Here is a 13,389-nt window from a genome sequence, read left to right on the forward strand (position 1 = left end):
CACCTTGCCATTATGGAGCCTCGAATGACATATTACATGTTACATCCTGGTACTCAGCAAGTTACATTTGATTTCCAGTTCATCATTATCAATCTCTGCTACCACCATCATTACCAAGGGAAGAACAGCTTTTGATGGAGTGTAGAGTTGTTCTCTTTGAACATAGCAACTAAACAGTCTAATGAAAGTTAACCATATGCATGACCTAAATCTTGATAAAACTGCATAAGAACATGACATTCAATGCATGAAATGTACAAAGCAGGATCAAACCAATTACATATAGAGAAATTATAACATCTACTTCTATTTCAAAACGGCCTCTAAAACTCCTCCAGGACTTCTTGTGGGCTGGATTCACACTGCAACGAAATATCTCACCCAATTCTAATGACAAAATCAATAAAAGCATCTCCCAGACCTTAGGGTGATAAACAAGATGACCAGTGAGATGCTGTTGGAAACATTTTCTGACACAATGTATACATCTAATATAGTCGCCATATATTACTCTATTATATGTAAACAACTTCACCATTAATCAGAAACAATGGGAGATGGCAGAGTCTGATGAGATGTATAATGAAGTTTCATAATCTATCACTGTTTCCAAATAGGGAGAAATACTGAGCGCTAGCAGACGCATGGTGCAGTCAGACAGCAGTCCTGTGTTATCTGTTAGATCATCAGCCCGCCTTCAGGTCCCTGTAGATAAGTTGTGGTCGGTTTTACAACAGCTCAGAATTAATAAACTGATTACATGCTTACGTATATCATCCTGGGTCTCTGTGGACTTTCACGTCTGTAGTGAGTACAAGCATGATCCCAAGCACTTGACTATATACCGATCAGTATGCTCGAGTCTCCGAGGACTTTCACGGCTGTACTGTGTACAAGCATGTTCCAAGCACTCATCTATATACCGATTACATGCTCGAGTCTCCGAGGACTTTTACGGCTGTACTGAGTACAAGCACTTGCCTATATACCGATCACATGCTCGAGTCTCCGAGGACTTTTATGGCTGTACTGAGTACAAGCACTTGCCTATATACCGATCACATGCTCGAGTCTCCGAGGACTTTTACGACTGTACTGAGTACAAGCACTTGTCTATATACCGATCACATACTCGAGTCTCCGAGGACTTTTATGGCTGTACTGAGTACAAGCACTTGTCTATATACTGATCAGTATGCTGAGAGCAGAACTTACTTAACTGAAAGGGCTCCCAAATATACTCTCAATAATGAGAAGATAGACTGATGTGTACAACACATATTTCATACTAAAACTAACTGTTACAACGATTATGATGCTATGAACTCTTCATGCAATGAGGTGTCTCCATATGTTGTTGCTCAGAATCCTCAGTAATGAGGAGAGCCTCATACAATGAGTAGAGTTTGTACATCTCGTACAATGAGTAGAGTTTGTACACTTCACACAATGAGGAGTTTGTACACTTCATACAATGAGGAGAGTTTGTACACTTCCTACAGTGAGTAGTTTGTACATTTCCTACAGTGAGTAGAGTTTGTACACTTCCTACAGTGAGTAGAGTTTGTACACTTCCTACAGTGAGTAGTTTGTACACTTCCTACAGTGAGTAGAGTTTGTACACTTCCTACAGTGAGTAGAGTTTGTACACTTCATACAGTGAGTAGTTTGTACACTTCCTACAGTGAGTAGAGTTTGTACACTTCCTACAGTGAGTAGAGTTTGTACACTTCCTACAGTGAGTAGAGTTTGTACACTTCCTACAATGAGTAGAGTTTGTACACTTCCTACAGTGAGTAGTTTGTACACTTCCTACAGTGAGTAGAGTTTGTACACTTCCTACAGTGAGTAGAGTTTGTACACTTCCTACAGTGAGTAGAGTTTGTACACTTCCTACAGTGAGTAGAGTTTGTACACTTCATACAATGAGGAGAGTTTGTACACTTCATACAATGAGGAGTTTGTACACTTCCTACAGTGAGGAGAGTTTGTACACTTCCTACAGTAAGTAGAGTTTGTACACTTCATACAGTGAGGAGAGTTTGTACACTTCATACAATGAGGAGAGTTTGTACACTTCATACAATGAGTAGAGTTTGTACACTTCCTACAGTGAGTAGAGTTTGTACACTTCCTACAGTGAGTAGAGTTTGTACACTTCATACAGTGAGGAGAGTTTGTACACTTCCTACAGTGAGTAGAGTTTGTACACTTCACACAATGAGTAGAGTTTGTACACTTTACACAATGAGTAGAGTTTGTACACTTTACACAATGAGTAGAGTTTGTACACTTCATACAGTGAGGAGAGTCTGTACACTTCCTACAGTGAGTAGAGTTTGTACACTTCACACAATGAGGAGAGTTTGTACATCTCATACAATGAGGAGTTTGTACACTTCACACAATGAGTAGAGTTTGTAAACTTCATACAATGAGTAGAGTTTGTACACTTCATACAGTGAGGAGAGTTTGTACACTGTACCTGGCACTCTCTGGTCCTACAGAGCCCTCCTTATACGACGAGCTGGCTGTGATGGCATGGTCTGGTATCCCCCCACTCTCCATACCCAGCGCCTTCTGACATTGTCCTGTAAAGACAAAAACATTTAACTATTCAATTTCATACATTGTGCTGTAAAGAGACAAACAATTCATTTAAGAAATAAATTTCATTTTTGAAAATACATGAGAACCTGAACTGTGCTGCTGAACACCATATCCTCCTGGCAGGAGCACGTCAGCACTTCATGAAAAGTATGCTGTTCATACTCTTACATATTTTCAAAAATGAAATATATTTTTTATTTTTAAATTTTCTTTTCATTTGTCTGAATTCAGTCATTAAAATAGTCACACTACTGTAGATTCCTTTTTTAAGTGAGTACTATCTTAATATAGCAAAATCTCTCATATATATCAAATCACGTGAACATGAATTTGTGTGTGGTCTTTTACATGGATTTTAACAACAGAAAAATAAAAGCAAATAATTTTATTTCACAAGTGATGCCTCGCTTATATTTAGGAATTTACAATATATTTGATATCAAGATTCATATGCACATTGTTCACATTCATGAGGAAATGACTATCATTTTAATTTGGCAAAACATTGGAAATGTGAATATCACAAATTTCTCTCACATGCACTTCTAAATTTGCAAAAATTTCACTGGCATTAAGTTTAATGCTGAGAGATATCTTGGACCATATTTCTAAAACTGGTGAATTCTTCTTAACAAGAGAATACAAACAGCTTCCAGTATTTGTGATGTCTTGCCCACCAAGGTAACACATGCCGAATAAAAATGACCTATTCTGCACAAGGCCAGGGAAGTTATTAGTTTTTCATATGGTTTACTTGAATCTGAATTTATCATCACAACGGGAGAGATGAACATAAATATTTACCTAAAAGTGCTCCAGTTATGAATGATGTTTATTCTTGGGGTATGTATGTTTATGAAGTCACGGATATGAATGATACATGCAGTGATATTTTTCTTTGTTGATATTATATTCTGAAATCCAATCCCTAGGCATGTTTTATCTCGCGTGGCTCTTCATTGACAAGTGCACTCCTTAAAGTGCAACACAGAGGTATACCATGAACCATAATTTAAAAGAAATGACATTTGATTACTATATTATCTGAGCAAATAGTCAACATGTGTACTTTTGTTCATAAAAATGTAGGTAATTTATATACCTTAATTAGTTCGACATAAAGAGTAGAGATAATTATTAATTAAATCTTTTACATGTTTATAGAGACTGTAATATGAACATTAAAGAAGGAATTGAAAAATTATTTAAATTTCATAAAGAAATTTAAAAAAACAAAAAAATTATTGGGAATAATAGAAACTCTGTTTAAATATTTGAATTTAAATGTGTTAGCCTGCAGACCATTTTAATAAGTGATACTTTTATGAATGTGACCACATCATCATTGACAATATATGTGGGATATTATCTGTATATTCACAGGCAAACTGCTCCATTAAACACCTGAAAAACACCTTATCTGATCTCCAGCCAATCAAAGTCCAATCTGGCACTTACTACTAGTCTATTTCTTTCTTATCAACCAATCAAATGTACATGTAGATGCCAAGAGTCATAGTGGCTCCGTCCAATCCCTCTCATCTCAGTGATGGTCGAGATATTCCACAGTTCTTGTCTTCCTGTCTGATCTTTAGAGTCAAAATTGCTTCAGACAGTGATAACACATTTTTAATGAATGAAATTCATTACCACTCCACCATCAAAAAATATTCTAAGTGCAGCACTCGAAAGCTGAACTTCACCATCAGAGTGGCTAATTCTAAGCTATGGAGGCCCATGCATAGATACACAGATTTCTTAATCATTTAATGAGAATACATCAAGTCTGCATTAATTAAACATATCAAATGTGTCTTTTTTCTTGTAATCAGCTGTAGAATCAATAAAAAATCTTTTCATCTCTATTTGTTCTGGAATTCACCTAACTAAACAAACCACAAGAACACACCTTGTAGAAGATAATCAAACAAATGAACCACTGGTCACAGATAAATGGGCAGTTTACACTTTGTTCATTAGGAAAATCAATTGATAAATCCTTGGATTTGTTTGGATATCATTATAACCCAGGTAGGAGAGCTCTTTCATTATTGTGGAGTAACTTGACACACCAATTTCTCCTTTCGTCTGCTTATTGAACATGGGGGAAATCAAGAGGGAGGGAAAACAAGAGCGGATAATCCTGTTGATGTCTGTATATTGATATGATTGTCTCCCTTTTCCATTATGTCTAATGGAAAAGTATAATCAGAAATAGAAGTTTTAATCTCTGATGATCGAATCAGAATGTTATGTAACACAGTGCAACTCAATCAAATAATGGAACTTCACATGCAAGTTTGACTCCCTGTTTGCATCATTAAACAGCCTGCAATCTACATTTTATTCAACCAGATCTGCTCTCAATGGTTTCAGTTTGGTGCAAAACTGAGAAATGTTTCATGTTAATAGGATCAATGTGCAATAAAACAAATTCATTACAACTGTATAAATTCATTAAAACATCTCAGGTTGTCTATTAAACCCCCATATCCCACACTTCCGTGTTGAAACATTACAAAATTAAAGATCTTTGTAATTTCTGATCAATTTTAATGTTAGTGTGCAACATGCAAAACCAGTATGTATAGGGCACTGATATTTTTATGCTGTAATTATAGTCTCAGTTTTATTCTATTGTTACTGTTGAAATGAAAGCTTTTAATTGACAATGGCAAGGGCCAAAACTGATTAATTAACATACCAGTCATACAAATAATGCAATTACGAATAGAGAACTGGAGGAAATGGGATTATTAAGAGATTCAGAGACTACGATTGTAAGAGTTGGGATGACAGGGATTGTAAGAGCTGGAATGACAGGGGTTGTAAGAACTGGAATGACAGTGATTGTAACAGCTAGAATGACAGTGATTGTAAGAGGTGGAATGACAGGGATTGTAAGAGGTGGAATGACAGGGATTGTAAGAGCTAGAATGACAGGGATTGTAAGAGCTGGAATGACAGGGATTGTAAGAAATTCAGACACTAGAATTGTAAGAGCTGGAATGACAGGGATTATAAGAGATTCAGAGACTAGGATTGCTGGAATGACAGGAAGTAAGAGCTGCAGAAATTGGAATTCTATGAGCTACAGGCAGACACATTAAACACAGAACCCGGGATTGTAAGAGCTAAAGTTACCAGGAATCTAAGAACTAGTCTAACAAGTGCAGCTAGAAATGGTTGCATGATTAGTCTGGAAACCTCATCACTCTCAAGGCACTCTCAAACAACTATAGAGGCTAGAGAGTTCATGATGAAACATTCTGTTTACAGTCTCTCTGTAAGCCTCTTCATCTTAACACAATAAAGGGATCTATTTTATAATCATGGTAATGACCAAAGCAGATAGAGGATGTACATGCAGTCTTAAAAAATATGGTCATAATTAAACACTGTTGCATAGTTCGGATGCTTCCACATGATCTGTACAAACAGAGCAGTCTTCAGTATGTGTCAAATTTGACAGGAAAATTAATGGGATAATAAAAGTATTAAAACTGTTCATTTTTTGCTTGTCCAATCAGAGGGTAGCTATGATGGATATGCTCATTGTGGCTTTATGGCAATTCAACGGTACTTCTTTCAACTCCCATGACACTGTAGGCACCTCTCAGCCTTGTCAAACAACTCCAATAGTCCACTTTCAAAAGCCAAATAGGCACCCCAGTGTTTCATTTAAATGTCTTCTAGTCCACCATCCACTGAGGTGTAATCAAACATGTAAATCAGGGATTCTGAGCACACTGGTCTCAGATTTCCAGGTAGAAAGAAACTAGGCAAGGTGATCTCGTAAATCAGACCTGTCCCCTAGCTCTGCGTGCTCCATAACTAACACAGCAGCTTTACAAATGCTGTAAATGAATTCTTTATTTCCGTATGATTGGTATCTATAAATTTGATTTCTGTCTTTGTAAAGGACAAATTTATAAACCCATTGATAAAGATCACAGAGGTCTTTAGCCACTGCTATGGTTCTGAATATAAATTGTCTAGTAATGACCCATTAACATTGTGCAGTCTTTGATCAAGCTCTTGTTCCAGTATACAATGAAAGGACTATATATAGTATGGGCCTAATTTGGCCCATCAAAAACTTGGGAATGTATTGAAGAGTGTGTGGTTTATCTGAATGATATTAAGTAACAACTTGAATATTGTTCACAAAGTTGCTGCTAATTATTTGAGAAATGGAAAGTCATAGTATGAAATTATATGCTTTTCAAATTTACAAAAATCAGGGGGGAAACCATAACATTTATGACCTTAGAATTACGGGCAATTTTATAAAATCACCATATTAAAATAAGGAAGTTGTTCACACAATTATGACCATAATGCCATCAAACTAGGCCTAATCATTTATTGTCCTTTCTATAACCTCAGTAGATCAAAGCGTATCAATCTGTTTTCATGTAACCAGATATTAAACATTGCACCTACTGTTCAATTTTTTTTCAATCAAAAAAATGATCATTTTGCAGTCATATCAATTAATGTATCATGTGGAGAATATAGCAATATTTAATTGCCTATGTATAAAATCAATGGCTTTCAATTACAGATTAGGGAGAAGTGATTGGCATGTACCTGGCTACTTAATTAACAGTCAATCAAACATCACCTCTCATTAATGTCCAGCACATAAAACCTTGAACCAAATTTTGGCTGATATTTGCAGTTTATCAAACCATGCCCTGCTGTGGCCAGCACCTGAATTCTCCAGTGTAAGTTAAAATTTGGATTGTCAAGATAAATTATAAATTCTCAGTACCAGTAATTGGAAGCAGAAAAATATCACAGAAAAATCAATTTTTGTATAGTTTGCATAAGCTCTGTGTGCATTAGCCATGTTCCTGAGTTGTTGCGGCAACAGCAGGTCCATTGCAGAACCTTCACATTACAAATCTTTATGATGCATTTCAATTATGTACACTTGGAATCATTTACTTAAAAAGGTTCCATCTAACTGTAACACGAATTATGAGCTGATTTCAGCTTCCATTAATGGTGAACACCGAAATCTCTTTCACTCAGCTCTTGCACTCTACTTTATATGGGTAATATTTCAAGTTCAGAAACAATCATTTTAATATCCCCTTCAGTCCTATAACAATCAATCAAGCAGTGCTCTTCAAATTATTTATTATACATTTTCAGTTCATTTAACACTATTCTAACCTCATATTCTCTCTACATGTAACACAATCCTGAAAATAAACTTGTCGATAATGGAAGAGTCAAAGGACTCCCTGTTTAAATATATGTTAGAGTAGTTATTAACAGTAACACACAACATTCCCTGGTGGATGACTGTATTCAGATAGATTTTCTGGTGATACCCAAGTTTACTCTAAAATACCAACTTTAATCAAAATCTTGGACATGAATCAAGGATCACACCGTCAGGTCTACAATAACTTGCAAGATCACGACCCTATTTGTTCTATCTTGTTTGAATTATAAGCGGCTTAACTACCTATCTGGAGGACCCGTTTGAAGTTAATAAACTCTTCTGATAAGTGACAATTGCATGTAGATTGAAGGTGTTAAAAGATCTCACATTGAGTGTTTATTAGCATCATTTGAAGAGAAAGGGATTTACTTCAAACAACTCTACATATACAGTCCATATTTTACACTTGGCGACAATCAGAAGTTCTCTCTAGGCTTATAAGGGGATCTTTCTGTAGCTTTGAATGCTATGCCAATGCAAAACATACATGGTGATAAATCAAATGCAGAGAATACATCTTTATCAGTAAAAAAGACATCATTTCACTGTAAGCTTGAGACATTAGTGGTGATAGACGAGCCTCCCCTGGTATTCAATCCATAACATTTCTGTAACTTGAATTACCTCAGACAATGAGACTAAAGGATGCAGGTGTGCAACACACACAAAAATCACCCCTACACAGGGCACAACAGAAATCATGCAGAACCACAGAGAGCAGAAAAAGTCTATGCCAGACCTTAAAGACAGATTTGGGGCAAAACTGAGAGAAGAAAAAAAATTTAACAGGATTTCAGGATATGAAATTAGAAAAGAATTTGTTTTCCATCCAAGCAACATTGCACATCTGTGAATGTGTAAAAGAGCAGCTGACTTGTATAAGGTCTGGATAAAGAAGGATTATGGTAGGTGACCATTATCACTGACTAGGACCTACATGGGTTAGATAGTGGACAGAATTATCAGCTGCCAATGATAACTTAACCCCATCCTGGAGCCAGCTCCTGATAGACTACTAGTCTCACAACACACTGCAAGTCCATGCACTTATAGTGCTGGACAATGTATACATATTGTTTGCTTAAGCAGTAATTATCAATTATAGCACCTGCATGAACAAGTTTCATTTCCTTCATGCTTGAATCAATGATCAGTGTGTCATTTTCCCCTCATTAAATAAAATACACAAAATTAAGGCAAACTTGTTTTGTATACCAAACATTTACAATCCTGGGCAAACAAAGACTGTTCTCAGGATATGACATTGGTATTTCTGGGCTGACCACTGGGAGGTGAGGAAGGTAATGACAGCCATACTTTATGGCTGGTCATTTGTTTAGCCACACGTTGGTGATTTATGCCTGTCCTCCTCCTGTATGCCTCACAAGAACTAACTGTTTCATGCCTAATTTATCCTGATTGAATAATTAAGTGGGGGGCATCTGCAGAAAAGTAAAGGTCAGATGACCTCAGAAATAGGAGAATTGCCATTTATCATTGTACAGGGGGTCCTTGGATAGTGAGCGGGCCTCATCCATTATTATCTGTGTCCCTACCTGACTCACATTAGAAAGTCATTTAGGAAGATAACAGCATCCATTCCCTCTGGGACCAAATTAAAAAAATCAATTGCCTCTAACACAGGGATGCCACATAACAAATTGCACTTACATAGAGGGATGCCACACAAAATTGCATTGCATCTCTCTATTTTCAAAACCAACTGATCTTCATCCAAAGTCTGTTTATTTTAAGAGAAAAATTTAAATCCCTCTTTTTTTTTTACAAATAGAAAACAGTCCTTAATTACTTGGAATCAAGATGAATGAGCCTAGGTCATTTATAGAGGCATCCTTAGCTTGTAGGTTTTTGTGAAGTTCTTGCCAAAGTAAAGTGGAATGGAGTTGATTATCCTGCCAAATGAAACAAGCCTGTCTGGAAATGACATGAATGAAAACATGACACCAGGACAGAGGAGAGGAGGGGAGGGATCCTCTGTTTCCTTATCACTATTCCATCTTCCCATCTTTCAACAACCAGCAATTCAAGAGGCAAAGGGAATGTGATGCTATGCCAATGCAGGCCTCCAAACAAGCTCTAATGAAGCTCTGATTTATTTGAGGCTGTGAAATTTCTTCTTATCCCTCATTACCCTAATATTAGATCTAATGATTGCAAGAAGTTTGTTTAGATGTTTATGCAAGACTTCAAACACTGACAATTCTTTTTCCTTCAGAGGGAACATTTTCAACATGTAACAAATTCAATTCCACAAACTGAGATACACCGGGCTGAACGAGTGAAAGGAATGAAATGGCATCATTTACAAAACCATCTAAATTTTCTTTGAGCTCTTTGAAAAAAAAACATTGTATTAACAGGGGACATCTGTGTATTATAGATTGGGCCAACACACTATTGTGATGTTGAACAAAGGAAACCCTTCAGAACACGTCAGTCCATGACTAAATACACTGCGACTTGGTTACAAATTAAATTTTGGTCTCCACAGCGAAAGAAGGATTTTCACAACTCATGCAAATTAAGCCAATTTGGACAGCATCCTCTTTAAATGACTTGCTTTGAGAGATGTGAATGACAATTAGAAAATAACTGTTTGACAGTGTGTCAATACTTGTCACACCTGCTACATGGTTCAGAGGGACTCTTGGGGATACAGATTCCTTGCAAAGGTCAGTCTTGAAGAACTCATGGATTTCCCTTCCCCCAACATTCTGAAATCTACTGACATAATTGATATTGTCTAAGACATATTATTCATTTTAGTTTTAAAAGCATGCAATATCACAAAAAGGCACACTTTTAGCTTTTCAAAACATTTTTCCCTTGCGCCCCCAGACCTCAAACCCCTACTCAAATGCTTTCCTGCAATGACACTTTGGGAGAAATGAGCAATAAAATTTTCCAAAAATTTCAATGTTTGTCCACCAAAGTTTTAAGCCTGGAGATTTTATGCCCTCTTTATTACAGCACAATAAAACTCTCTTGGAGCCATTCAGTCTCCTCATCAGAGAACTTCAATTATGATATACAACCCTATGAAGGAAACGTGCTGTAAATCTGTCCCACACACCTCTGGTTTTGTCCTTTTACCTAAGCTTGTTAACATGTCACAATTGACTTGTGAGGTTTTCAATAGGTCAATAATACTCTTTTGAGTATTGGTTTCCATCTTTTCAGGTGCAACTGACTCAAGAAGGAGGGTAAACAAGTTTAAGCACTAACAAAGCGTTTCTATGGTCCATACTTCCGCCAATCAGACAAAGAGTCGGCATCTCAAAAAGTAGAGATTACCTCACATCAAATGTGCTTAAAATTATTTGTAAAAGAATCCACAGCCACCTTACAAAATACAAATAACATGTTGGCTTGCCCCATTCCACTTTCATCCAATTTTCAAGTAATGTCTGAAAACAGCCGACTGGTACCAAGATAGTCTGCATATATATGCTGTAGTGCTATATACATCAGTGTTAAAGTTGTAAAGTACAATAAAACTCTTAACAGCAATCAATAACAACATTATCAGTCATAATTAGCCAGAAAAAGGAAAATGTGTTTTCAATACTGATCTCTCTGATTAGAGATAACCTATCTATCAAATTCCCATCTGATGCCATCAAACAAAGCTACTCCACCCTACCCCTGGGATTTTTTTTCACCAGTCCGTAATGCTTTCAGATATCATCATCAAAGACTGGCTGAGTCCCTTCCCACCTTCTTAACCCAGCTTGAGATGTCCTGCTTCATCAAGATATCAAAGGGTTTCCTCTATGTTTGTATCTGTCCATCACACAGCCAATAGACTCTGATTTATTGAGACATAATTACATGTTTTGTCTGTCTATTCCCCAGACACAATAAAACACTTGCAGCAATTGCAGAAGGAACAATTGGCCATTGCAGGGAATTTTGGGGCAATTACCCAGGGTCTAGATTGTTCACAATTACAGCAGTAGTCGGTGGCTGCACTGGGACAGATGGAAGCAGAAAGAATTGAACATTTACATTTCAGCTTGAACGATTAATGAAATTAGAAAAATAAATTGCCTTCTTAAAAAAATTTCCTCTATCAACATTTGCATTATCTTTGTAATTTTCATCACTTCCTTCCTACAACTTTCCCCTATTGATGAAGTAATTTTGTTGTTATGCCTCCATGCATGCTGATCATTTCTCCTGATTTAATGTCTGTGATTTATCAGCTAATGGCTGCCATAACAATAACCATATTGCTCCTTCAACCACTGTCCCTCTGCTGGCCATCAGGGATATTTTTCCAGTCAGACATGGCCACTGTCCATCTTCATTAACTCCTGCTAATGGATGTCGCCAGTCACTGACAAGTGAAATTTTCCACAATGGCGACGTGGTGGTGGCCCTCGTATGCTGCCTGTCTTTCTGACTCCATCTTGCCACCCTATCCACTGTTTTTGTCAAATTGTCTCTGACAGTAAACCTAGCTGTAGGGTAGTGGAGGATTGGACCCTGTCATTAAAGCTCCTGGAGCTGGTCTGGTCAAAATCCATACAAACCCCCAGTCAGTCCCGAAGGTCACCTATTATGAAAGCTATTATTTCCCCTGCGGGTCTAGGGTGATCTGATGACTGCAAGAATGGATTAGGGCCGAACTTCAGGCTTACTTCTTAATTGCATTTCAAAAGTTCTAGCTAATGTCAGACACTAGTACAATTTGCAGGTGATGTTTAAACAAGTTAGAATTTCCTTTTCAGTCTGAAGGACTTGGAAAAATTGAACCCACAACTTTCAACCCAAGTCAACATAAAGAAACCTCAGAGTTCTAAATTTCATCAGGCTTCAGTAAATTATTATCACAGTTACTGAATTTTCATAAATATTAACACCCTCATAAAATCAGAGGGAACATGTATGTCTAACATTCACACAAAGATATCAATTGGATTACAAGGCAGCCTTAATTCTCTTCAAGCAGTTGTCTTCACCATCTCACATGGCATAGCATCCCAACCCCCCAAAGGGAATCTCCCTGACAAATCTAATTCCACATCACAAAATGTGGCAGGACAGTGTTTCCTGCACATCTCTTGTCTGACAGAATTCACCAATATTTAGGTCACTTTTCATCAAATTACATAATTAGTGAAACATAATCATCTATTATGTCTCCCTCTTTTGAGCCATAATGTCGCAGGAGGATGGAAATTTAATCAGCAATCTAAATGTTGCTGGTCGTTAAAGGACCAAGGTGTTAATGCTCTACAATTTTTATATATCCTGGCAAAAAATAGATTGCCAATTTTCTTTCTAGAGACAGTTTTTATAGTACCATGCAAGTTGCAGTCATTAGGTTGTCTGGCCATAAGTTTGTCACCATTTCATTCTTATAAATATATTTCATTGATAAACACAACTTTTCACAATCTTTGGTACAACTGCTATGAGATAATTAGATTAAATTTTCTAGCCTGGCAATGGGGAAACATGGCATTTCCTGAAAAGGGCAGTGGCTATAATACCCTGTTTGTTCTTTTTAAAAA

General features: G+C 36.9%; 1 protein-coding gene across 4 annotated transcripts in view; it reads right to left on the bottom strand.

Moving 5' to 3' along the window:
• LOC125682468 (discoidin domain-containing receptor 2-like) overlaps positions 1–13,389 on the bottom strand; it is a 95,415-nt gene that overhangs the window by 23,439 nt on the left and 58,587 nt on the right. For all 4 annotated transcript variants that reach the window (XM_048923072.2, XM_056155404.1, XM_056155405.1 and 1 more), the window contains one exon: positions 2,486–2,591. In XM_048923072.2, coding sequence (XP_048779029.2) covers positions 2,486–2,591 — 106 coding nt within the window. The remainder of the gene's footprint in view (positions 1–2,485; positions 2,592–13,389) is intronic.

This window comes from Ostrea edulis, chromosome 2 (assembly GCF_947568905.1).
Source record: "Ostrea edulis chromosome 2, xbOstEdul1.1, whole genome shotgun sequence".
In the NCBI taxonomy this organism is placed as follows: domain Eukaryota; kingdom Metazoa; phylum Mollusca; class Bivalvia; order Ostreida; family Ostreidae; genus Ostrea; species Ostrea edulis.